At 43.3% G+C, this 24,756-nt stretch overlaps 1 protein-coding gene across 54 annotated transcripts in view; it reads left to right on the forward strand.

Annotated features, from left to right (window-relative positions):
- Cdkl3 (cyclin-dependent kinase-like 3) overlaps positions 1 to 24,756 on the forward strand; it is an 88,937-nt gene that overhangs the window by 19,823 nt on the left and 44,358 nt on the right. For 10 of the 54 annotated variants that reach the window (XR_879545.1, XR_879546.1, XR_003949374.1 and 7 more), the window contains 7 exons: positions 2,074 to 2,213; positions 5,175 to 5,263; positions 6,095 to 6,254; positions 6,349 to 6,677; positions 9,178 to 9,271; positions 11,698 to 11,860; positions 12,850 to 12,947. Coding sequence is in view for 36 of the 54 variants with exons in the window: in XM_011248874.2 (XP_011247176.1) it covers positions 2,074 to 2,213; positions 5,175 to 5,263; positions 6,095 to 6,254; positions 6,349 to 6,677; positions 9,178 to 9,271; positions 11,698 to 11,860; positions 12,850 to 12,947 (1,073 nt within the window). In the remaining 18 variants the exon portion in view is untranslated. Of the gene's footprint in view, positions 1 to 2,073; positions 2,214 to 5,174; positions 5,264 to 6,094; positions 6,255 to 6,348; positions 6,896 to 9,177; positions 9,272 to 11,697; positions 11,861 to 12,849; positions 12,948 to 13,117; positions 13,208 to 15,282; positions 15,357 to 16,766; positions 17,503 to 19,896; positions 19,957 to 21,237; positions 23,466 to 24,756 lie in introns of those variants that run through there. The other 44 variants (XR_003949372.1, XR_879548.1, XR_879549.1 and 41 more) reach the window with 17 other exon arrangements.

The raw sequence follows: 24,756 nt of genomic DNA on the forward strand, positions 1-24,756 counted from the left end.
TTTTTTCATAAGGACTTTTAATAATAAAGTTGCCGTTTGAAACTATTAGAGGCCAGGCAGTGGTGGCACAAACCCGTAAGTAATCCCAGCACTGGGGAGGCAGAGGCAGGCGGATTTCTGAGTTCGAGACCAGCCTGGTCTACAGAGTGAGTTCCAGGACAGCCAGGGCTACACAGAGAAACCCTGTCTCGAAAAAAAAAAAAAAAAAAAAAAAAGTACTCAAATAACTCTCCTCTCCCTCCTCTTCCCCCTCCTCCTCTCCCTCCTTTTCCCCTTCCTTTTCCTTCTCCTCTTCCTCTTCCTCCTCTTCTCCCTCCTCTTCCCCTTCCCTTTCCTTCTCCTCTTCCTCTTCCTCCTCTTCTCCCTCTTCTTCCTCCTCCTCCCTCTCCTCCTTTTTGGTTTTTCAATACAATCAAGATAATTCCCCAGTGCATACCCAGAGGCCTGCCTCCCAGTGGTTGACAATTAACACTGAATACCACAACTACCTAAACATTTTGGTGGTTAGCCTTGTGAATGGTATTTCAATCTGCAGGAGGGGCTTGAGGAGCCCCAAGTGTACTGGGGAAACTTTTCATAAGTGTGTAATTGCAGAATTCTGATGAAGTGGGTGCTGTGAACAGTCATTAAAGCAGTAAAGCCCAGATTAGCTCTGATTGAAGATGACCTAAGGGTTGCACTCTATGTGCCTTTCTTTCATGTTTATCCTAACTTACTTGGAAGGACATGTTGTCTGCATACCACAAGTGTGCCTGCCAGAAGACAGTGTCAAAGCACTGGAGTTACAGATGGTTGTGAGCCATCATGTGAGTGCTGTGAGTTGAACCTGGGTCCTCTGCAAGAATTGCAAGTGCTCTTAACCTGTGAGCCATCTCTCCAGCCCTTTATGTGCCTTTTTAAAGTCCTGTTCTGAGCCTGTGTTGAAAGAGAGCTTACAACTGATGACATTAACCCTGTCATTTTTCAGAGGAAACCAAGCCATAAAGCAATGAGGAGACACATTCAATGGCACAGCATTAGCTGTGGTGAAAGGTGCTAGAGCCGTGTCACCCGTGTGCACAGTTCTTTGCACTCTGGCTCTTCTCTGGTCTCTTCTTCTGTTCCCGCCATTCTTTTTTTTTTTTTTTTTTTTTTTTTTTTTTTTTGGGTTTTTCGAGACAGGGTTTCTCTGTATAGCCCTGGCTGTCCTGGAACTCACTTTGTAGACCAGGCTGGCCTCGAACTCAGAAATCCGCCTGCTTCTGCCTCCCGAGTGCTGGGATTAAAGGCATGTGCCACCACCCCCGGCTTGTACCCGCCATTCTTAGCCTGTGGGTCATGACCCCTTCGGGGGTTGCATATCAGATATTCCATGTATCAGAAATCAGCAAAATTAGGGTTATGAAGCAGCAAGGAAATAGTTATTGTTGGGGGTCACCACAACATGAGGAACTGTATTAAAGAGTCACAGTGTTAGGATGGTTCTAAATTACTTTACTGTTGTAGCTGTTTTGATTAAGGTTTTGGTCTGGAAAACTGATGGCTACTTGACAATTAAATCATTAAGATACCAATAAAGAAATGTGTTAATAGTCCCAGAACTTGGGAGGCAGAGGCAGGTAGATCTCTGAATTTGAGGTCAGCCTGGTATACTGCAAGTTCCAAGACATCCAGGGCCACATAGAGAAACCCTGTCTCAGCCCCCCTCAAAGAGTCAAATTTTAGTATTTTTGCTGGTAATTATATATTATGTCCTAGAGTCTGGGGGGAGGGAGGGGCGGGGCGGGACCATATGGTTGTGTGTATTTGCTGCCTGTCAGCAGCTCCTGGAGGAAACCTCAGGTTTTAAGAGTTACTAATTTTTAATGGAGCCAGACATTGAACCTAGGGCTTCCCACTTGCTAGACAAGTACTCTACAGCAGGGCTGTGTTCTTAGCCTAGAATCTCTAGTTTTATGACATAGTTAGATATTTTATTTCAATTGTAAGGTAAAAACTAGCGCTCTTCCTTGTCTCCACAGTGATAACAGAGCTAACCACATGGGATTTTGTCTGAGAACAACTTTGTGATTCAGATATTTGTTCTCATTTCAGGCAACCTGACCCCGCACCTGCACAATATCTTTTCCAAGAGTCCCATCTTTGCTGGGGTGGTTCTTCCTCAAGTTCAACACCCAAAAACCGCAAGAAAGAAATACCCCAAGCTCAATGGATTGCTGGCAGATATAGTTCATGTACGTGAAGACATTAAGGCTGGCTGAGAATTTGCAGAAATCATAATGCCATGGGGTCTCTTCTTCTCTTTGGTGTTAGAGATGGAACCCACGGTTGGGCAAGCATTACCGCTGAGCCTCATTCCTAGCAATAATACAGTTTAAAAATGTTACTTGGAGAGATTCCAGAAAGACCCCTAAAGTGATGTTAACCTGTTACAAATTATTGGAAATTAATAGAGAGAAATTAAGATTTAAGATACTGTGGGATAAACTGGGAACACTTGAAAGACTTTCTGTGTTTCCTTCCCAACACTTTTGCCATCTGGTCTACCAGGTTGACCTTTGTCCTGTATCATCCTAACTTTCTATGGCATCTGTTGGCAGCTGTTATTTGAATGTACCAAAATTCACCTTAAGTTGGAAAACATTTAGTGAGAGGTGTTGTGTGTGTGTGTTTTGGTTTGTGTGTTGTGTAAGTATAATACTTGATAATATGAGTGTGTGTGCACATAGGTGCATCTTGCATACATGTGTTTCTAGAAGCCAGAAGCCTATGTCAGTTGTCTTTACTTGAATTTCTCATGTTTTGTTGTTTTTTTAGGCAGAACCTCTTTCTGTGATATAGCTCCGTGATATAGTACATGGTGAATAGGCACAAGGTCCTGGGTTCAGTTGGGGAGGGAGATAGAGGGGACAAGATCGGGAGAGCTCCCTTTCAGTGAGCCTTAATCTCCTGGCCAGTGAACTTCATCCACCTGTCTCCTTACTGGTTACAGATACGTGTGACCATGGCATCTGAGCTCGGGTCCTCAAGCTCACATAACCAGCTGAGCCATCTTCCTAGCCCTTATATCATTACTTTACATTTTACGTTGTGCTTATGGTAGGTAGTGCATGAACACAGCACAAAATTCAAATAATGCAAGGTGGGTTCATTATGAATAGTAAATCTTATTTATTTCTCTAATTAGCGGTTTCCTATATCAGGAAGAGTGAAGAGACTTATTTTTAGATGAGAGTTGTATGGCTGTAGTAAAGTCCTTGTTTCTAATATACAGCTCTTTTGGGGGTTTTATTTTTAGATTTATTTGTATAGCTGTTTTGCCTGCATGTATGTCTGTCACCATGTGTGTGCCTAGCGACCACAGGTACCAGCAGTGGGTGTTGGGTCTTGAAGTTTTTAACAGTATCCATCTGCCTCTGCCTCAGGGTGTTGGGATTAAAGACTGCACTATCAGCATCTTCTTGGCTCTTAATCACTGAGCTGTCTCTCCAGTCCTAAAGTACACTTCTAAAAAGAAACACGGTTTCTGAAATTTCAGAACAAATATAATGAAGTATCTCTACTTGTAAATACTGGTAGACATGGAACTGAATTCCATCCCCCAGAACCTAAGTAAAAAGCCGGGGGGGGGGCGGGGGGGGCTATGGTGAGCACCGTAACCTTACTGTTGGGGAGGGGGAGGGGGAGGATCCCGGCTACCTGCCAGCTAGTCTGGCTGGATTGCTTGAGCTCCTCCTTGTTCAGTGAAAAATAATCTCAAAACTTAAGATGGAAAGTTATGGAGAAAAAACTCCAACATCAACTTCTGGTCTCCACGTGTGTATGCTCAGCTGCACATGTGAGCTCATACATACATCACACAAACATACACAGTTAGTTTCACTTTGTGAATGTCTGTTGGGGTAACAAAGCCAACCAAACAAAAAACGGTGGCATGCAGTCCTCCCGTCTTACCATTTGTACGGACAGCCTTCTAACGCTGTGGGCACTGCTGTGCGGCAGAGCAGTAGAGCTGTTAGTTTATACTGTGCATTTGCATGGTACCAGAAGCATCTTTTTATATCTTCATTCTGGTCCTTCTACATACATTTTTAGGTAGGAACCAGCAAGATGGGTGGACAGGTCTTAATGCTTGCTGCAAGCCTGGCAGTGTTAATTTCTTCCCAGGAGCCCACATAAAGGTGGAGAGAGAGAACCAGTCCCACTGTGTTGTCGTTATAAATTCCACACACGTGCTGGGGCAGGCCTCCTCACCAGTGACAAATAGTACTAACCATTAGAAAGATGTCAGACAGATGGTTTAACATCTCAGGGTAACAATGCCTGTGATGTGAGCTGTAAAGAACTGTGGAAAGGTCTTCGCTTGGGAGAATGTACTTTATTCAAGCCGACACCTTTTACTCAAATCCTGACTTCACTGTTGTGAAGAATGGGTTCTCTGGAATGACACTTACAGATGGATCACTGTCTGCAGCTTCCTGCTCACAACCTGTCCCAGGAGTTGACTTTGGTTCTTGATGGTTTCCTCAGCTAAACCATTCCCAGGGCAGAGAAACAGAGAAGAACTGTTCATGGATTTTATTTTATTTTATTTTATTTTATTTTATTTTATTTTATTTTATTTTATTTTATTTTATGTGTATTGATGTTTGCTTGCTTGCATGTGTGTGTACCATGTATGTTTGGTGTCTGCAGAGACCAGAAAGGGGATTTTTATGGAAGGCCTGAATTCAATCCCTAGATCCTACAAGGTGACGAGAGAAAGCCCACAACAGAGCTGTTTTCTGGCCTCCTTGTGTGACCATGGGATGCACATGCTGACATTCACACAAAATAGTAACTTTTAAAAGTTGCTAGAGCTGGGCATGGTGGCGCACACCTTCAGTCCCAGCACTTGGGAGGCAGAGGCAGGCGGATTTCTGAGTTTGAGGCCACTCTGGTCTACAGAGTGAGTTCCAGGACAGCCAGGGCTACACGGAAAAACCCTGTCTCCGAAAAACAAACAAACAAACATAAAAGGTGCAAGAGTAAATTTCCTAGATAACTTAGTGGTCAGAATTTCCTGTTAGAAACCTGCTTGTTTACAGACTCTGTTAGCTCTGGGTAATAACTTTGTCATATGTCAAATGTTAAAGACTTGATTTTAGGGGCAGAACCAAAAACCTCATCTTTTATTAGACTTTTTTCTTTTTTAGGCTTGTTTACAAATTGATCCTGCTGAGAGGACATCATCTACTGATCTTTTGCGTCACGATTACTTTACTAGAGATGGATTTATTGAGAAGTAAGCATTTGGGGTCTTTCTAGTATTTTATATTAGGGGACTTACTAGAAGGGAAATCACTAGACAGAGCAATGTTACAAAACACAAATATTCAATTTAACAGAAGCCTAAGGGGGTTACTACGTCAGGTACTGCCCAGGTACATGGTAGGCAGCTAGCTTTTGTCACAGGGCTACAGGATTTGGCAGTGTACTACGATCCCATGCTACAGCTGCAGTTTCACCTCAGACTAGAGACCATGTTTAATTCAAGAGCTTTTTAAGGGTTGATGTCATTTACCTTTAAAGGGTTTATTTTATGTACGCACATGTGCATGTGTGGAAGGAGGCCTGTGTAAATGAGAAGAACAGTAGAGCTCCCAGAGGTGGAGTTAGAGACGCTGTGAGCCCCCTAACACGAGTGCTGCAACTCGAACTCTGTGTCAGTCTAAAGACGTGAAGAGTTTCTGTAGCAAAACTCAAAGTGACGTTTCAATAGATCCACGTCTCAAAGGGAATCTGATGTAAGTCTGTTTTATAAGTTTTATGTGGTAGATTTCCCCAGCAAAATGTCCGTAAGATCTGCTGCCTGCACACACTTATTATAAGGTAAATAGTTACACCATCTTGGCTGGATATGGTGACGCCTGTCATCCTAGCACTCAGGAAGATGAAGCTTGATACCAACTTAGGCCACACAATGAGATCCTGTCACAAACAAACAAACAAATAAAAACAGTGCCTTCTCTTGGCACCAGTTACTATTATACAGCATCTTAATGCTTGATTGAATGCTTCTATTAAAATAAACCATATAGAAAAGATGATTGCTTAATATTGCTTGATTCATCAGATTCATACCAGAGCTGAGAGCTAAATTATTACAGGAAGCAAAGGTTAATTCATTTATAAAGCCAAAAGAGAATTTTAAAGAAAATGAACCTGTGAGAGATGAGAAGAAATCAGTTTTTACCAACACCCTGCTCTATGGAAATCCATCACTTTATGGCAAGGTGAGCTCCTCCTTGCCCTTTCGTTTCAGCCTGTGTAGCTGCACAGGCTTAGGACGCTAATGACAGCAGATTCTCTACATCTCTCCTCTTCTAGGAAGTGGACAGAGACAAAAGGGCCAAGGAGCTCAAAGTCAGAGTCATTAAGGCCAAAGGGGGCAAAGGAGATGTCCCAGACCAGAAGAAGCCAGAGTATGAAGGCGACCACCGCCAGCAGGGCACAGCTGATGACACACAGCCCTCATCACTGGACAAGAAGCCTTCTGTCTTGGAACTGACAAACCCTCTCAATCCCAGTGAGAATTCTGACGGTGTCAAAGAAGACCCACACGCTGGGGGTTGTATGATAATGCCACCTATCAACCTGACAAGCAGTAATTTGTTGGCCGCAAATCTCAGTTCAAACCTTTCCCACCCCAATTCACGGTGAGCTAGAGTGAGAGGAGACTTGATTAAGTCAACTGTCCTCCTGTCTGGTGCATTGCAGGCCACTTGGACAGTGACAGTGTAGGCCAACTCTGAAAAGGGTCTTCTCGGGTAGCAATCGTGTAGTAGCAGGGCATTCACTGAGGAGTTCTTGGGAATGTTGTTAAATGAGAAGTTTTTTTCTTATTTATATAGGTATTAAACTTTTTTTTTTTGAGACAAATTGCCACAGAGTCCAGACTATCCTAGAACTTGCTTTGTAACCCAAACTGGCCTCAGATAGTGGTCTCCCAGCCTCAGCCTCCTCAGAGATGGGATTGCAGATGTATGCCATCATGACCAACTTAGATATTTAATTGCTCACTGATATCTTTGGGATAGACTTAAAAATAATTATTTTGCCGGGCATGGTGGCGCACGCCTTTAATCCCAGTACTCAGGAGGCAGAGGCAGGCGGATTTCTGAGTTTGAGGCCAGCCTGGCCTACAAAGTGAGTTCCAGGACAGCCAGGGCTATACAGAGAAACCCTGTCTCGAAAAACCAAAAAAAAAAAAAAAATGTCTGTATGTGTCCCTAAGTATTCGTATGAGCACCACCACATTCATTCAGTGTCTATGAAGGCCATGGGGCATCCCCTGGAGCTGCACTTACAGGCTATCGTGAGCCACCCAATATGGGTGCTAGGAACTGAACCCAGGTCCTGTGCATGGACAGTACTCTCAATGGCTGAGCCTGGAATATCTTTTTTAAAGAAAAATATCTTCTATTTGAAGAGAAAAGGGATGGTTTCACTTAAGTTTTTGGCATCCATGTGCCTTGGTGTGTTAGTCTACTTAGTATTGCTATGCCAATAACTGATACTGTATGGACATAGGCTGCTTCATAGCGTTGTCTGGCTCATGGTTATAGTGACTGGAGCATCCAGCAGCGTGATGCCACTGCTCTGGCAAGGGCTCCTTGGCTGTTTTACATCATAGCAAAGGAGGAGGCAAGAAACTGACCACATGTAGGAATAACGTGTGTGCCAGTACAGGAGAAAGATTTCAGGGAAGGTGCCAGGGTCCTTTATAAAGACACTCTTTTTTTTTTTTTTTTTTTTTTTTTTTGGTTTTTCGAGACAGGGTTTCTCTGTGTAGCCCTGGCTGTCCTGGAACTCACTCTGTAGACCAGGCTGGCCTCGAACTTAGAAATCCGCCTGCCTCTGCCTCCCAAGTGCTGGGATTAAAGGCATGGGTCACCACGCCCGGCCTAGAGAAATTATATTCTTTTTTTTTAAGATTTATTTATTATGTATATGTAAGTACACTGTAGCTGCCTTCAGACACTCTCATTATGGGTGGTTGTAAGCCACCATGTGGTTGCTGGGATTTGCACTCAGGACCTTCAGAAGAGCAGTCAGTGCTCTTAACCATCTGAGCCATCTCTCCCGCCCCAAGACCCTCTTTTATGGAGCATCCCTCAAGTGCAAGAATGCCTCCTAAGGAAAAGATCATCAATCCATCTTGAGATTTAGTCACCTCCTTTTTGAGAGTCCTCACCACTTGCAGGCTCCACCCCTCTCACCACAGCACACTGGGAACAAAATTCCAGTATTCGGACCATTGGAGGGCAAACTATATCTAACCATAGCACTCAGTACTGCAAAGATAGCTTTATTTCTGCCTCATAGCAGATTCTCTCAATGGAGAAAGAATAGTCCAGAATAAGGCCTTCATAGCAAATAGCCTTTCAGTTGTCAGGCTGTTGGTAGGAAAGCAGTGTCAGGCCAGTTGTAGGTTTAGAGCCTCTGCTGCAGATTGAGAGACTGATAGTGAGGTTGCTGGGGTTGGGGACTGGTGAGAGACAGTGTAGACATCAGGTCTTTTTGCAGACTTACACTAGAAGGTACCAATGGCCCAACCAGAGGCCGGCAGACTGACTTAGGCTATGGGCTGTGAGGATGAGCAGTCTGTCTGGATCAGCCAGTGGACTTGTCTGTAAGTCCAAAGGCACATTGGACCACAGGTTGCAGTAACCTAAGTGTTCTTGAGGTGATCTCTGAGATGCACTGCCAGTAAACCATGGTTGTAAGCCAGTCTCAGACAAGTCTAAAAATGCAGAACTCCAGAAGTTAAATGGTCCGAGTTTAGAATAGGTACAGGGAACAAATGGGCCCCAAGAGTCATTTCCTGACGTCTTCACCAGCAGTTAGTCACGCAATGCTTGTCCTGGTCTAGAGTTCTCAGAACTTCAGACTCAAAAGTGTTTTCTGAGACTCAGTGTTCTAATAGTATCGAGGCTAGCCTGGTCTACAAAGTGAGCTTCAGGACAGCTAGGGCTACACAGAGAAACCCTGTCTCTAAATAAATAAATAAATATCCTCAGCCAGCCACTTGAGTGCCAATGTTCTTGGTGTTTATAGCCTGGCCCACTGTATATAACTTACTTACTTGTTCTTAACACTAACAGAAGGACAATTCTGGGAGGTTCTAATCACTTCTCATTTATTTTTAATTAATAGGTTAACTGAAAGAACAAAAAAGAGACGCACTTCTTCACAAACTATTGGACAGACTTTGTCTAATAGCAGACAAGAGGACACAGGTCCCACACAAGTAAGACAAGATACTAGTATTAAAATACGAACTTTGGGCTGGGGAAATGTCTCGGTGTGTAAAGTGCTAGGCGAGCAAGCACAAGGCTTGGAATCTGGATCCACAACACCTTGTGAAAACCTGGGCACGGCAGTCCATGCCTGTGAGCCCAATGCTGAGGAGTCAGAGAGGAGGGTCCTGTAGTCCATGCCTGTGAGCCCAACACTGGGGAGTCAGAGAGGAGGGTCCTGTAGTCCATGCCTGTGAGCCCAACACTGGGGAGTCAGAGAGGAGGGTCCTGTAGGCCATGCCTGTGAGCCCAACACTGGGGAGTCAGAGAGGAGGGTCCTGTAGTCCATGCCTGTGAGCCCAACACTGGGGAGTCAGAGAGGAGGGTCCTGTAGGCCATGCCTGTGAGCCCAACACTGGGGAGTCAGAGAGGAGGGTCCTGTAGTCCATGCCTGTGAGCCCAATGCTGAGGAGTCAGAGAGGAGGGTCCTGTAGGCCATGCCTGTGAGCCCAACACTGGGGAGTCAGAGAGGAGGGTCCTGTAGGCCATGCCTGTGAGCCCAACGCTGGGGAGTCAGAGAGGAGGGTCCTGTAGGCCATGCCTGTGAGCCCAACACTGGGGAGTCAGAGAGGAGGGTCCTGTAGGCCATGCCTGTGAGTCCAATGCTGATGAGTCAGAGAGGAGGGTCCTGTAGGCCATGCCTGTGAGCCCAACGCTGGGGAGTCAGAGAGGAGGGTCCTGTAGTCCATGCCTGTGAGCCCAACGCTGGGGAGTCAGAGAGGAGGGTCCTGTAGTCCATGCCTGTGAGCCCAACGCTGGGGAGTCAGAGAGGAGGGTCCTGTAGTCCATGCCTGTGAGCCCAACACTGGGGAGTCAGAGAGGAGGGTCCTGTAGTCCATGCCTGTGAGCCCAACACTGGGGAGTCAGAGAGGAGGGTCCTGTAGGCCATGCCTGTGAGCCCAACACTGGGGAGTCAGAGAGGAGGGTCCTGTAGGCCATGCCTGTGAGCCCAACACTGGGGAGTCAGAGAGGAGGGTCCTGTAGGCCATGCCTGTGAGCCCAACGCTGGGGAGTCAGAGAGGAGGGTCCTGTAGTCCATGCCTGTGAGCCCAATGCTGAGGAGTCAGAGAGGAGGGTCCAATCCAGCCAAATCAATGAGCTCCCGGTAGATTGAGAAACCTTGTCTTCAAAAATAAGGTCAGAGCTATCCAGAAAGACATCCACTGTAACCTCTGGATTCCATAAGCTTGTGCATGTACACCCTCACACACATGTACACATGTCAGAGCATGAACACACAAACATGCAATGAATACGTTAATAAAATATGGCCTCTTTAAACATCTATCTTTTTTTCTGTAAGTTCTCACATTAAAAAAAAAATCCCTTTCAGGGCTGGAGAGATGGCTCAGCAGTTAAGAGCATGGGCAGCTCTTGCAGAGGACCTGAGTTCAGTTCCCAGCACCCACATGGCAGCTCACAGCTGTCTGTAACCCCAGTTCTAGAGGATCTGGATCTCACACAGACATACATGCAGGCAAAACACCAATGTATGCAAAATAAATCTTTGAAAAACATTCTCTCCCTCCTATCCTTTCTCCCATTTTTCCCTTCTTTCTTACCTGTGTTGGAACTAGTCCAAGATTTTGCAGGGACCAAGCGAGCATTTTTCTTTTAGATGTATTTTATTTTATATGTGATTACCTACTGGTGCTCATGTAGACCAGAAGAGGGCATTGGTTCCCCTGGAACTAAGAGTTGTGCATGGCTGTGAGCCACCATGTGGGTGCTGAGAATTGAACCCTGGTCCTTTGCAAGAGCAATAACTGCTCTTAACCACTGAGCTGTATCTGTACCATCTTATTCTTTATCTTAAATTGTTTACTAAGGTATGGCTTCCATCTTTACAAATCACAAGACGTGCTTTTCTCTTTCAAAAATATTTTCCTGGATTTAGATAGAGTTTCTAGGTAGTTAATAGATGGAGTTTCCTTACTCTGGAAGTACTAGCCATATCTTTCTCTTTTTCGCCCATCATTTCTTTACATAGTACAATCAGTTTATAACATTCAAGGCACAGCATTATTTATAATAGCATAAAGTTGAAACATCCGGGTAGGGGTGCTGCACACATTTAATCCCAGCATGCAGGAGGCAGAGGCAGGAAGACCTCTCTCTGTTAGGTTGAGGTCAGCTTGGCCCACAGAAGTGAGTTCTAGGAACAATCAGGGTGGTTACGTAGAGAAACCCTATCTTTAACAACAACAACAACAAAGTCAAGATTGTGGTTTTCTAAATCAAGAACAGTAAATGGACTAAAAACCTCACTTGGAAAATGTCCCTGGGAGTCTGGCTGCTTCAGTGTTAGTATTGCTCTGGTCTGCTGATTTGTGTGTCACCCACAGTTCTTCTTACTAACTGGTACTTGTTTGTCTAGGTCCAAACAGAGAAAGGTGCATTTAATGAGCGAACAGGTCAGAATGACCAAATATCGAGTGGGAACAAAAGAAAGCTGAATTTTCCCAAATGCGACAGGAAAGAATTCCATTTCCCTGAACTGCCATTCACAGTGCAGGCGAAGGAGATGAAAGGGATGGAAGGTATGTAGATGCTCGCTAAGGGGTGGGGCTGTTTGTGAGGACACTTACCGGGAGATCTTTGTAGAAGTAACCAGTTGCTTTGAAAAAGTAGGCGAAATAAAGAGTCAGACTTGTTTTGTTTTGTTTTGTTTAGGCAGGGTCTGTGTGTTTCCGGCTGTCCTGGAGCTCACTATATAAACCAGGCTGGCCTGAACTCTCAGATATCTGCCTGCTTCCTCCTTCAGAGTGAGTGCTGGGACTAAAGGTCTACTGTGCCCAACAAGGGTCAGACTTAATAATGATAATTGTAAAGAAAGGTAAAGACAACCAGAAATGGTAAATGTTCTGTTAGCTTAATGTTGAGATGTTGGAGCAGAATTTGAGGAAGACAAACTTACATAACGTTCCATACATAATGTGGGGAAAGCGCTTTTCTGCTCAGTTCCCGGAAGTGTTATAGATGATTTGGGCATGCAGGGATTTCATAGATTTTTTTTCTAAATGTAGAATTTATCATAACTTTATTATATCTTAAGGGCTAGTGAGATGGCTTAGCAGGTAAAGGCACTTGATGCCTTGATGGCCTGAGTTTGATCATGGGATTTACATTGTAGAAGGAGAGGACTGGCCCCATACCAGTAAACAAATAAATAATAAAGATACTGAAATAAAATTAAGCAAATACTTAAAAATAAAATTTATTGTTGTGAGCAAAAGTTTTTTCCTTTCCTTGGAAAACAGACACCTTATAAAAATGTGATACAATAGCAAGGTGTAAAATGTAGAATGTGCAACTTGAGGGTCCCTCAGTGAAAATAGAGACAAGCTCTTGTGAGATCACAAAATAAAATCATACTGTATCTTACAACTCACAGTTACTCAGTCCCTTGGAGGCTTGAGTTCAAAAGTGGGCTTAGGGGCTACTGGGATACCTACCTGAAGACCTGGAGAGGAAAATATAGTTTCAAGGAAGGGCCAACAAATTACATGTTTTTTTTTTCCCCCAAAAGTTAAACAGATAAAAGTGCTGAAGAGAGAATCAAAGAAAACAGATTCATCTAAAATACCAACTTTACTTAGTATGGACCCAAATCAAGAAAAACAAGAGGTAAACACTTTATAATCTTTATAGAATGTTGTTTTGTCTTTTAATGAGTGTTTAAATTTAGTTACTAGCAGAAATTTTTTAAAAATTAAAACTTTTATAATCTTTAAACTTTAGAAACAGGTCTGTTTTATCTTATTTTTATTTATGTATATTTTTGGCTTTTGATACAGAGTCTCACTATGTACCTCTGACTGGTCTGGAACTCACAGAGATATGCCTGCTTCTGCCTCCCCAGTGATGGGATTAAAGGCGTATAACACTATATCCAGTTATTTGTGTTCTTATAACCAAGTATTGAAAGATCCTAAACGTTAGTTTGTGTAGTAGTAAACACCATCCCTCCTTTGAATTTTCAGTGATTAGAACACACAGCATCCAGGACAGAGAGCAGCTGTGGTGTGTTCACCTTCCAGTGTTGCTCAGGTGACCCATGCCATGGGACAAGTAGTAGCTGACTGCCCTGGGCATAGCACCACTCACTGTGTTTGCCTCTGGCTTTTCCCTTCTGTGTTCTTCCAGATTACTGTCTGTCACTGTTCCCTAACTGTTGGCCTGTTTTCAAAAATGTCTGCTGCCAGTTCCAACCCCACTCACCACATCAGTTCCTGGATTTTATTCAGAAATCTTGCTGTCATCAACATTCATTTGAATGCATTCTCTTAAGGGAAGGAGACTAAACCAACACTCACTGAGTCCCAGCATGCATGTGGCCTCGGATTTCCTAATGAGGTCATCTGTGTGCATAACTTATACATTTTATTATTTCCTACTACGAATGAATATTTTAATTCATGATAAAGTTATTCCTGCTTTATTAAAGAAAATTGAGTAAATTAAAAATAAGGAACAGTGGAAGGTTGTGTAACTCAGTTGGTAATGTGCCGATTCAGCATACACAGGCCCTAGCTCCAGTAAACCAGGTGTACAGATCTCTAATCCCAGCACTTGGGAGGCAGAGGCAGAGGCAGAAGAGTTAAAAGTGAAAGGTCATCTTCAGTGATGTTGAGACCATCCTGGGCTATGAGACTTGGTCTCAGAGAAAACAAAAGCACGCACGCACACACGCACGCACGCACACACATATGTATGTATGTATGTGTGTGTGTATGTATAGATTTATCTGAAAACCTATAAGGCATTTCCATTGTGACATTTAGAGCTATAGTCTTGTTTTGGCAGTCCCAAGACTACTTGTGTGTGTCGCAATCTACTTTGCAGAACCAGAGCTGTTATTGACCAGGAAGGCCATTAAGGAAAGCCTTTTAGTTCATTTTAAGTCAAAAGATTCTTTAAGCTTGTGCATTTAAGAGATATACTCATGTCTGGGAAATCTGCATAGCATACCATTTGCAAATCTGTTGGCTCATTGGGTGAGATAGGGGTCTTGGGTTTGCAGAAAGCTTCGATGTGCCACTGTTTATCCTGCTATTCCATGAGAAGCCCAGAAACCCGAACCACATATGCGTGCAGGGGGAAAATGAATCAAAGCAGTTCTCTCAGATGCTTATGTGATGTGGTATTCCTGAAAAGGTAGCCTTGAAAAGAGTAACAGAAACCAATTGTAGTTATTAGAAGCAACCAGGAGCTGTCAGTGTTGCTTAGAGCTTATCTGTACTCCATTCAGAAGCTCTCGTGCATAGCTGAGACTGAGACAACACTAGTCTGAACACATCTTGGTGAGTTAACATCAGAATTAAGAAAATGCTTGAGCTGGTGAGATGATTCAGTGCATAAGGATGCTGCCAGGTGGAAGACCCAAGGTCTAGCTCTAGAACGCACATAACAGGAAGAAAGAATGAACCCGGCCTCTCCAGTTGGCCCCGACCTTTACAGAAACATCATGCACACACAAATTAAATCCATGTCAAAATTTCCTTAGCCATGTATAGTTTCACATGCTTTTAACACCCACACTTGAGGGGCAGAGGCAGGTGAGTCACTGTGAGTTCAAGAACAGTCTGGTTGACATAGTGAATCCCAGGCCAGCCAGAGCCTCAGCGTGAGACCTTATCTCAAAATCTAGTCTTCTAAATTTTCAGTCTGTAGTTTATTTTTAGTTTGAGAAAATATAACATACTTTTCAAAACATGGGGTAGGAGCTAGGAGTGTAGCACCTAGTGCTTGCCTAGTATGGTCTCCAGCACCCCAAGACAAACAAAAATCTGAAGACAGGGAATAACAACTTACTTGTTCTCATTTTAGCTCTTCCGTTGCTTGGTTTTTAAATTACTTCATCAAATCCAAGCACTTCCTAGATATGTATCCAACTCTTTGGGGTCTTTGTTAGCAATACATTGACATATGAAGGTACACACTGAAGGGGCTCTTTGACCAGACAGAACCCTGTGTGACTGTGAATGAGTGGCCTGATCAAGAGAGGAGAGAGCCTACAGGAAGAGGAGGCCACAGGTAAGTAGCTTTGTTTGATAAGGAGTCCTCTGCCACCAGTCGCCCAGTGCCTTTATGAAGCAACCCCTGCAGTAAAATACAGGTATTTCATCTCATCCCGAGTTCCCTTAGCAGTGACTCACCACTTCCTGTTTGTTTTTAGAACACAAGAAATGCTTCAGCTAAAGAGAGAGGAACCTGTTAGCTGTAGGTTAGAAAATGTGGCAGATGGAAATTCAGGGGATCCCAGAATCGTGTGTGGTTAAAACAACTCTTTCTTTTTGCCAATGTTACATGCACAGAAATGCTGACCAGCAGCGAAGCCTAGGTAGCTGGGTGTAGTCTCCTAGTTTTGCTTTTAAATTTATAATACTGCTCTTGTTTTCTTAATTTGAACATTAAGTTCACAAATGCCTGTTAATAGAACTATATTTCAGCCGGTGGTGGTGACGAACACCTTTAATCCCAGCACTTGGGAGGCAGAGGCAGGCGGATTTCTGAGTTCGAGGCCAGCCTGGTCTACAAAGTGAGTTCCAGGACAGCCAGGGCAATGCAGAGAAACCCTGTCTCAAAAACAAAACAAAAAACAAAAAACAAAAAAACCCTATATTTCACATTAGGTCATGCAACTTTATTTAATCATCTGTTATTTCCAGCATGTTGATTAGTCTTCGTTCCTGAGTTTGGTTTAGAGCTTTATAATTATAGAAGGGAAAGTTACTAAATATGTAACAGAGAGTTCCAGTGTAAATATGTAATACAGAGACTCACAATGTAAATATGTAATAAAGAGCATCCTAATCTAAGTGTGAAATACAGAGAGTCCAAATTTAAACATATAACAGAGTCCCAAGGTGAATCTGTAATCCAGAGAGTTCCAATGAAGATATGTAGTACGTAACATCCTGATGTAAGTATGTAGCACAGAGGGGGCTAGAGAGATGGCTCAGTGGTTAAGAGCACTGACTGCTCTGCCAGAGGTCCTGAGTTCAATTCCCAGCAACCACATGGTGGCTCACAGCCATCTGTAATGGGATCTGATGTCCTTTTCTGGTGTGTCTGAAGGCAGTGACAGTGTACTCATATACATAAAATAAACTAAAAAATAACATAGTAACATAGAGAGTCCCAATGTAAATATATAATACACAGAGTCTCAATGTAAATATGTAACACAGTGTCCCAATGTCTAGGTACCCAAAGATTCTGAAAGCAAAGAAGATAAGCATGAGCAGGTGCTGGGCTCCACGTCAAACATGTGGCAGACACTGGGTCTTGTCCTGTGTAGTGTGGTTTAACGGTGGGACTTAGGCTGAGCAGTGCGACATTGAGTAGATCACCTATAGTGTAAAATTAGTACAGTCATGGCTTTGACAGCAGATACTTACATTTCTTATCCCTGGTTCTTACTGGCTTGGTTTTTAATTTTAGGGTGGAGATGGCGATTGTGAGGGGAAGAATTTGAAGAGGAACAGATTTTTTTTTTCCCGATAGTGCTTTGTCTTTTAAGTAATCTTAAAAATACAAGCTTGACAATTCCTTCCTTTTTATTTTATATACACTAGAATGTACATAGGTTGCTGCTAAGATAGCCACCCATCCCATCTGCATCAACATCATCTATTTTTTTGGTTTTGCTAGCAAAATTTTCACAATTTTTCTCTATCTTCCAAAAACTGTTATTTTGATGCTGTGATTTGAAATTATAAAGTCACCTCCTCTGTCTGCTTCCTTCCTTGCCATGATTACTGAGTGGGTAGTCACATGATGTGCCCTGCTCGCACTGCTCTCAGACTGCTGAGACTCAAACCTCATAAGCCAGGGGTCTCCTGGGAAGCACTGGCCTCTTCAAGTGGATGCTCGATGAACCTTCTTATCTGTTGTCTTAGTAACCACTCGTTGCCATCACATGATGAAAGACATTCTATTGTCCCCAGTGAAGCATTTATAGTACTTACATAACATGTTACAGTGATATGATGTTCCTAGGTTAAACTCCTTGAGATGAAACTATTTCCTGCATTCTCTGACTCCCCTAGTCTAATAGTTCCTTCCATTTAGCCAGAAGAATTTCCTGAAGAAGCGATGCACAACCTGGGAAAGGTTTACTTTCTATCCTGGGCTGTTTTCTGTTGCTAAATAATATAGACTGGGTAGTTAGTTAACATAAAAAAAAAGATTATTTGGCTCATAGTTCTGGAAGCTAGGAAGTCCACTGGCACAGGCTGAAATCTGTTCAGTACCTGGGAGGGCTTTGCTACAGTTGACAAGGGGTGGAGGGCACCACGTGGGGTGGTAGTAAAAGCCATTAATACACCATGGAGGTGCCATTTCATGGCCTTGTTCATTGTGAATTACCTCCTGAAGGCCCCAGCTGTCTAATGCCATTGACATATTAGTTTGAAGATTAAGCTTAAAAAAAAAAGATTTATTTTATATATGTTAGTACACTGTTGCTGCCTTCAGACATACCAGAAGAGGGCATCAGGGATCCCATTACAGATGGTTGTGAGTCACCATGTAGTTGTGGTTGCTGGGAATTAAACTCAGGACCTTTAGAAGAGCAGTCAGTGTTCTTAACTCCTGAGCCATCTCTCCAGCCCCAGATTAAGTTTTTTTTGTAGAGAAAATATGTTGTATATTGTATGGGTGCATCACCTGTCAACTGAAAGCCTATGGCTTATTGCTTAGGCAGGAAATAGGAGGTGAGACATCTGGGAGGCAAAAAGAATTCTGGGATAGAGCCAGGCTCAGTGGAGATCTGGCCAGGAAAGATGTGAGGAGACAGAGGCATGGGACCTGAGCACAGGTAACCAGACATGTGGCAGAATGTAGAGTAAAGTAAATGAATTCTCTTGTTATGATTCTAGCCAGAGAAGAGCCTAGCTATATGGCCAAAGTATTTGTAAGTACATTTTGAATCTGAGTCTTGTTTTTGGTAGCATGGGGATAGGAAGTAGAACCAGACCAAACTTCACCAGCTTATAGCACATTAACTTCTTTTTAATCTGGGGATGCTGAGAAATGAATTCAGAATGCACATATACAAGGCAAGCTCTCTGCCACTGAGCTAAGATACAAGCCTTCTGTTGTTTTAAGACTTTCTTATTATACATAATTATTATATATATATAATATACATATATATTATTATACATAATATATTATATATACATATATAATATACATATATATTATTATACATAATCTCAGCCAACCTAGTACTCTCTATTTAGTCCAGGCTAGCCTCAGTCTTGGAGCAATCCTCCTGCATCAGTCTCCTGGCTGCTCAAAGCATAGGCATCTCCACACACGAACCTTTGAAGGATATATTTAAACCAAAGTACTACCAAAATTCTAGATTGCTTTTCACTCTATAAAAACTATAAAAAATTGTCTTACTTGATGTTTTACCGGCTTCTGTCCAGTTTTCTAGTTACTAAATAAACATGAAAAAGAAAACAAAACAAAATTTTGTTTATTTTTTAAGACAGGGTTCCTCTGTATCACCCTGCCTGTCCTGGAACTCGATCTGTAGACAAAGCTGGACATCTGCCTGCCTCTGCCTCCTGAGTGCTTGGATTAAAGGCATGTGCCACCACATCTAGCAAGAAACCACCATTTACTTAGTACAATACTGCGCTGTGTTTTTAACATAGGAAAGTCTTTTCATATACTACTTTTATTAATTTCCTGAGAATCACAGACTGTGTTTTGATCCTATTCACTCTTTCAAGATTCATCCCATTTTCCTACTATACCCACAATTTCATGTAATATATTATGCATTTTTTATTTTTAATAACCTATCAAGTTCAATTTGTGTTACCTATATTCTCCTGGGGATAAGAGCATCCACTAGAGTGTGAGCCACCCACCAGGGGCCACGTCCTTAAGGAAACCTGACTCCTTTTCTCCAGAAGCCTCAGTTGTCCAAAGCTACCCAGTTAGAATTGAGGACTCATGGGCCCTTCACCCTCATGCTAGAGTAACTGGCTGGATCGTGTGCAAGCAGCCACAGCTGCTGGGAGTGCACTGGTTCTGGCTTATCTAGAATACACGGTCTCACTCTGGTCCTCCCTGACTTCTGCTCCTCCAGTCTTTCTGCCCCTTCTCCCATGCTGTTCTCCGAGTCTCGTGGGAGGCTGGATAGTACAGATGTCCTATTTGTAGGTGAGCAAATACTCCACTGACACTTAAATTCACTGCATTTTGACCAGTTGTGAGTTTCTGGATTAGCCACCATCCATGGCATAAAGAAACGTCTCTAATGAGTTCTGAGAACCACACTAATCTTTGGGTATAGAGGAATGAATTTAGAGGGCAGGTTGGTAGTGTGTGCACTTAGTAGAATAATAGGTTTGACTCTGGGGTCTGTGAACTCCCAAGTCATGGGTTCTTAGCTAGATTTACAGTACCAGGTATGCATTTTGTCTTTGCAGACCTTAAATGCAATTATCATTTATCATTTATCCCTACAACATTCTGGCTGTGCCAGTCATTATTGTAGTGCATAGGTCTATAGCTAGGTTAGCCTGCTGATGTCTTTTCCCCCCCTCAGCAGTCAGCACGGCACCTTCCAGGACAGTGCTAACTAGCCAGCCGGGAAGAAACGTTCTTGGTAAGTACCAACTTGATTTCTCCATGACTTGGGACAAAAGTATGTGGTGTCTTTAACAGTGGGGGGCTCACCATTAAGTTCTAGTGTGCACTGGCAGTAGCCTATATGGTTTTTGGAGTCTTAAAAAAGTTTTGATTCAGGGTCATGAATGTAGCATAGTTGGTCGAGTGTTTGCCTAGCATGCATGAAACCCTGGGTTCAGTCTCTTGCACTGTATAAACCAGACATGTGGCACACATGAGGACCTATAAAACAAAACAAAAGAAAAAAAAAGAAGAAAACCCCACCTATCACCCCCAAAAAGCATATGGGGGCCAGAAGATGGCTCAGTGAGTAAGAGCTCTTGCTGTTCTTGTGAAAGAGCTATGTTTGGTTCCCAGCACCCACACAGGCTCAGAACTGCCTATAATGACAGTGCCCGGAAATCTGACCCTCTCTTCTGGCCTGTGTCATTCAGTGCATAGACATAGGAACACATTACACCAGTGTGTAGGGACTCTGAAGAGAAGGAAGGCTGCTCCAACTCAACCGTGCTGTCTGAAGGGCAAACTAAAGGCCCCTCCAGGGGGACTGGGCCACCTTACTAAGGTCCACAGAATTGTAGAGAGAAATAATTGAGGAATCTTAGGTGAATGAGGAGCTGCAGTTCAAGGTGATTATAAACAAGAAAGCATTCTTTAAATTTTTTAAATAAGGGTTGGAGAGATGGCTCAGCGGTTTAGAGCACTGACTGCTCTTCCAGAGGTCCTGAGTTCAAATCCCAGCAACCACATGGTGGATCACAGCCACCTGTAATGGGATCTGATCTCCTCTTCTGGTGTGTCCAAAGAGAGCATCGGTGTACTCACATACATAAGATAAATAAATCTTTAAGAAAAATTGTTTTAAATAAATTATTTTTTTTAAAAAAGACTACATGTAAAGATACACACACATTAATGCTGGGCTATATGATTTCAAGAAAGCAGCCTTCTCATGGAAAGCAAGGCACAGAAAGAACCTATTCTCTTGGCTCTAGCTGCATATGTATCAAAAGATGGCCTAGTCGGCCATCACTGGAAAGAGAGGCCCATTGGACACGCAAACTTTATATGCCCCAGAACAGGGGAACGCCAGGGCCAAAAAGGGGGAGTGGGCGGGTAGGAGAGTGGGGGTGGATGGGTATGGGGGACTTTTGGTATAGCATTGGAAATGTAAATGAGCTAAATACCTAATAAAAAATGAAAAAAAGAAAAAAAAAAAAAAAAAAGAACCTATTCTCTGTTCCCAACCTCCTAACAGGTAGGAGAGCAGATAAACTGTGACCATGGAGACAGGTCTACAACGATTCTTCTTTCTCTGAAAACATAATCCTGAGGTGACGGGTAGCACTCAGGCCACACTGACAAGGAAAGTAGTTAACAAGCTCTTCGAGCTAAAACTAGGCTCATCTAATAGGTTAGTTTTTATTTTAGAATTGGTAAGAGGTAGTTGTTATAGATTATGTTTCCTCTCCTCTCTGTGTGGTGGTGTTGGCATTGGCTTGTTTTGTTTTTGAGACTCTCATGTATTCCTATAGTTTGATTTCTTATTCGGACAGCCTGGCAAACTAGCATATCACTCATATCATTTTAAATGTCTTAGATTATAAAAAGGACAAATTTGTTCCTCCCTAGCCTAGATGTCCTGAAACTCCACATTCAGATTTTCAAGTGTCCAGTGACACTGAGACATGTAAGAGGCGTGTCAAACTCAGTGCACTGGTGACAAGGGTCTCTGACCATGTCCCCTCTTCCTCAGTCATTCCACAATTGCAGGTGACAGCAACTCCTTTCTATTTGTTGCTCAGGAAAAAATTTGTGGAGTTAGCTTCTACTCTTCTCTTACCTCCACCTTTCAGATCTGTCTTGAAGCAGTTCCAGGGTGTAAGCACTTGACTGTTCGCTGTTTTTATGACATCCCTTGCCAGGCTCGCTAGGAAGGCCCTCGCAGGCCTTCATGCTCTTGCTCTTTTTCAACTGTCAGTTTCTTTCCAATTCTTTCTTCCCAGTTCTACCAGAATGCTCCTAAAAGTCCTCAGATATGTTGCTTTGTCAGCACACAGAGGTTAGGTGGCTGCCTCCCCACAAGTCTGCCTTCTCCCTCTTTTGGTTTCATTTACTGCTTTCCTGTCATTCCACCCTGACCTAGAAGGTCAGTCGTCCAGTGCCCTTGTTCCCCTGAGTCTCTGTGCTTAGAAATCCCACCCCCAGTCGGGTGACTTCAGGGTCTCCTCACTGTCCACTCGTCCGGGGAAGGCTGCTGTCCATCTGTGCTTCTATATAAGCAACATGTTGCTTCCATTTCCACCCCACTCCCATATCTTGTATGACTTTTGTATAGCACTTGCCAGTCTGGTAAGCTCCTTTCTGTTGTTTATCTTGCCTACTGAAATCTACTTTCAGACGAGCAGGGTCTACTGCATAATTCACTGCCGTATTCCCCATGCCTAGAGCAGGGCTCAGAATACATTGGCGCTCAAGAACATTTGATTTGTGGTGAATAAAATTTAAGCACCACACATGCTAAGCCCTCAGGAAAGCAAAAGGAGCATGCCAACATGTCTTTCTGTTGTTTGGCTTTTTGTTTGGCATAGGGTCTCACTGTATCACAGGTTTGTCCTGAGCTCTGAACTCATGTAACTCTTCTGACTCCCTTTCTTGTAGCTTGGACTACAAGCACACGCTACTGAGCCTACATGCAGTGTGATAGTATTAATTTCATTTTCTGTATCCCAGAAGATAGATTATAGTAGGTCCTTAGACGCTGTCAGATGGGCTACATATGACTTCCTCATTTCTATGTTTCCTCCAGAGGGAGCCCAAAGTCTAGCCTTTTCAGGCCTCCTGGTAGGAGGGAGGGCAAGCAGTAGGTCCCCTGTTGGACTGGACTAGGTTCTGAAGATGGGTACTGAATCCATCAGTGCTTTTTGCTTACAATCCCCTAAATGAGGATGGGTCTCCTCCGGGATGATTCCTAATCTTGGGATATTTCAGAGCAAACCTGGAGCAGCTTTCATGTGGGCCCCACACATTTACACTTCAGCAGCTCCTTTGGGTAATTTCTTTGCAGTACTAATTATTACACTGAAATGGATTGTGTTATCATGCTAAAATGCCTTGTGACAAAACACGGTTTATTATGGAATAATTTTGCCATCAATAGCCCCTGGGTTGTTTTTTAATTTGGAAAGCCATTTCCTTTCGTCTTTCTCTCTTCTCCAAATCCATCTAGTAGGATCAGAACATTCATCGAAACTCTTATACCTTTACAATTCTGCAGATCCTTTCATTGAAAAAAAATGTATTGAACAAACACTCCTCTTTTATTAAAAGCCATAAAGAGTGTAACATCAGTCCAGATGAGCATCAGAGTGCCTGAATGAAGAGGCACACTCAGTGGTCAGCACCTCTGCCGCTGCCTTTTCCCCTTAAGAGAGATTTATTTATGTACTTATGTAGATAGTATGTATCAAAGGCGTGTGCTACCACGCCCGGCCAATGAGTGCTCTTAACCTCTGAGCCATCTCTCTAGGTTCACCTTTACCATTTCTTTACATTTTACATGTATGATTGTTTGGCTTCATGTATGTCTGTGTACCACATGTGTGCCTGGTGCCCACAAAAGCTAGAAGAGGGCATTGGAATTACAGGTGGTCACCATGTGGCTGCTGTGAATTGAGCCCCCAGTTCTTAGGAAGAGCAGCCAAATTGCTGAGTCATCTCTCCAACCCCCTTTACCATTTCTTAACTGGGTAGCTGTGTGTGTGTGTGTGTGTGTGTGTGTGTGTGTGTGTGTGTGTGTGTGTCTGCATGTGTGTGCATGTGTGTGTGTGTGTGTGTGTGTGTGTGTATTGTTATGTTGCCTCAGGTTTTTCAGTTGGAAAATGGGACAATAGCTTACACACACACACACACACACACACACACACACACACACACACACACACAAAGTAAATTAACATTAAAAAGAATAGATTTAGCAGCCGGGCTTGGTGGTGCACACCTTTGACCCCAGCACTTGGGAGGCAGAGGCAGGCGGATTTCTGAGTTCAAGGCCAGCCTGGTCTACAGAGTGAGTTCTAGGACAGCCAGGGCTATACAGAGAAACCCTGCTGTCTCGGAAAAAAAATTTTTTTTCCTGAGAGACATTAAGTTGTTTTAGTGTATATGAATTGTTTTGGCTGCATGTATGTGCTGGCCTCATACACAAGCCAGAAAGGGCATCAAATTCCTTGGAACTGGAGTTTCAGACATTGTGAGCTGCCATGTGAATGCTAGAAACAGAGACTGAGTCCTCTTAACCGCTGGGCTCCGTTTTTTTGGAGATATTGTGAGAATTCCTGAGATAAGGCTTAACAGACCAAAGACGTAGTAGCTTTGTCCTGATCAAGTTCAGTTATCTGTAGGCCTGTAGAATACCTTTGGGGAAGGCGAGCTGTGCTTCTTGGTTTTGCTCTAATGTGTAAGTTGTCAGAGCACATTGTGACTTCTTTACTTTGGGAATAAATTCAGCATGGACGTGCCCTCTGCCCTGTGGCGTGTTGAGGAGTTGCATTTGCTTTAGACATGAAGCTGGGACAGGTGATAACAACCCAGTGTCTGCTCTGTGTGCACAAGATGTTTTACTAGAAATGAGAAGAGACTTTGTATTCAGAGGGTCTTTGTGTGTTTGTTTCGTTGGTTAATTTTGTTTTCAGAGTCTTGTGTAATGTAACCCAGGCTGACTTCAATCTTGTTGTGTAGCCCAGGCTGGCCTCTAACTCATTATCCCCCTACCTCA

Source organism: Mus musculus, chromosome 11 (assembly GCF_000001635.26).
Source record: "Mus musculus strain C57BL/6J chromosome 11, GRCm38.p6 C57BL/6J".
Lineage (NCBI taxonomy): Eukaryota > Metazoa > Chordata > Mammalia > Rodentia > Muridae > Mus > Mus musculus.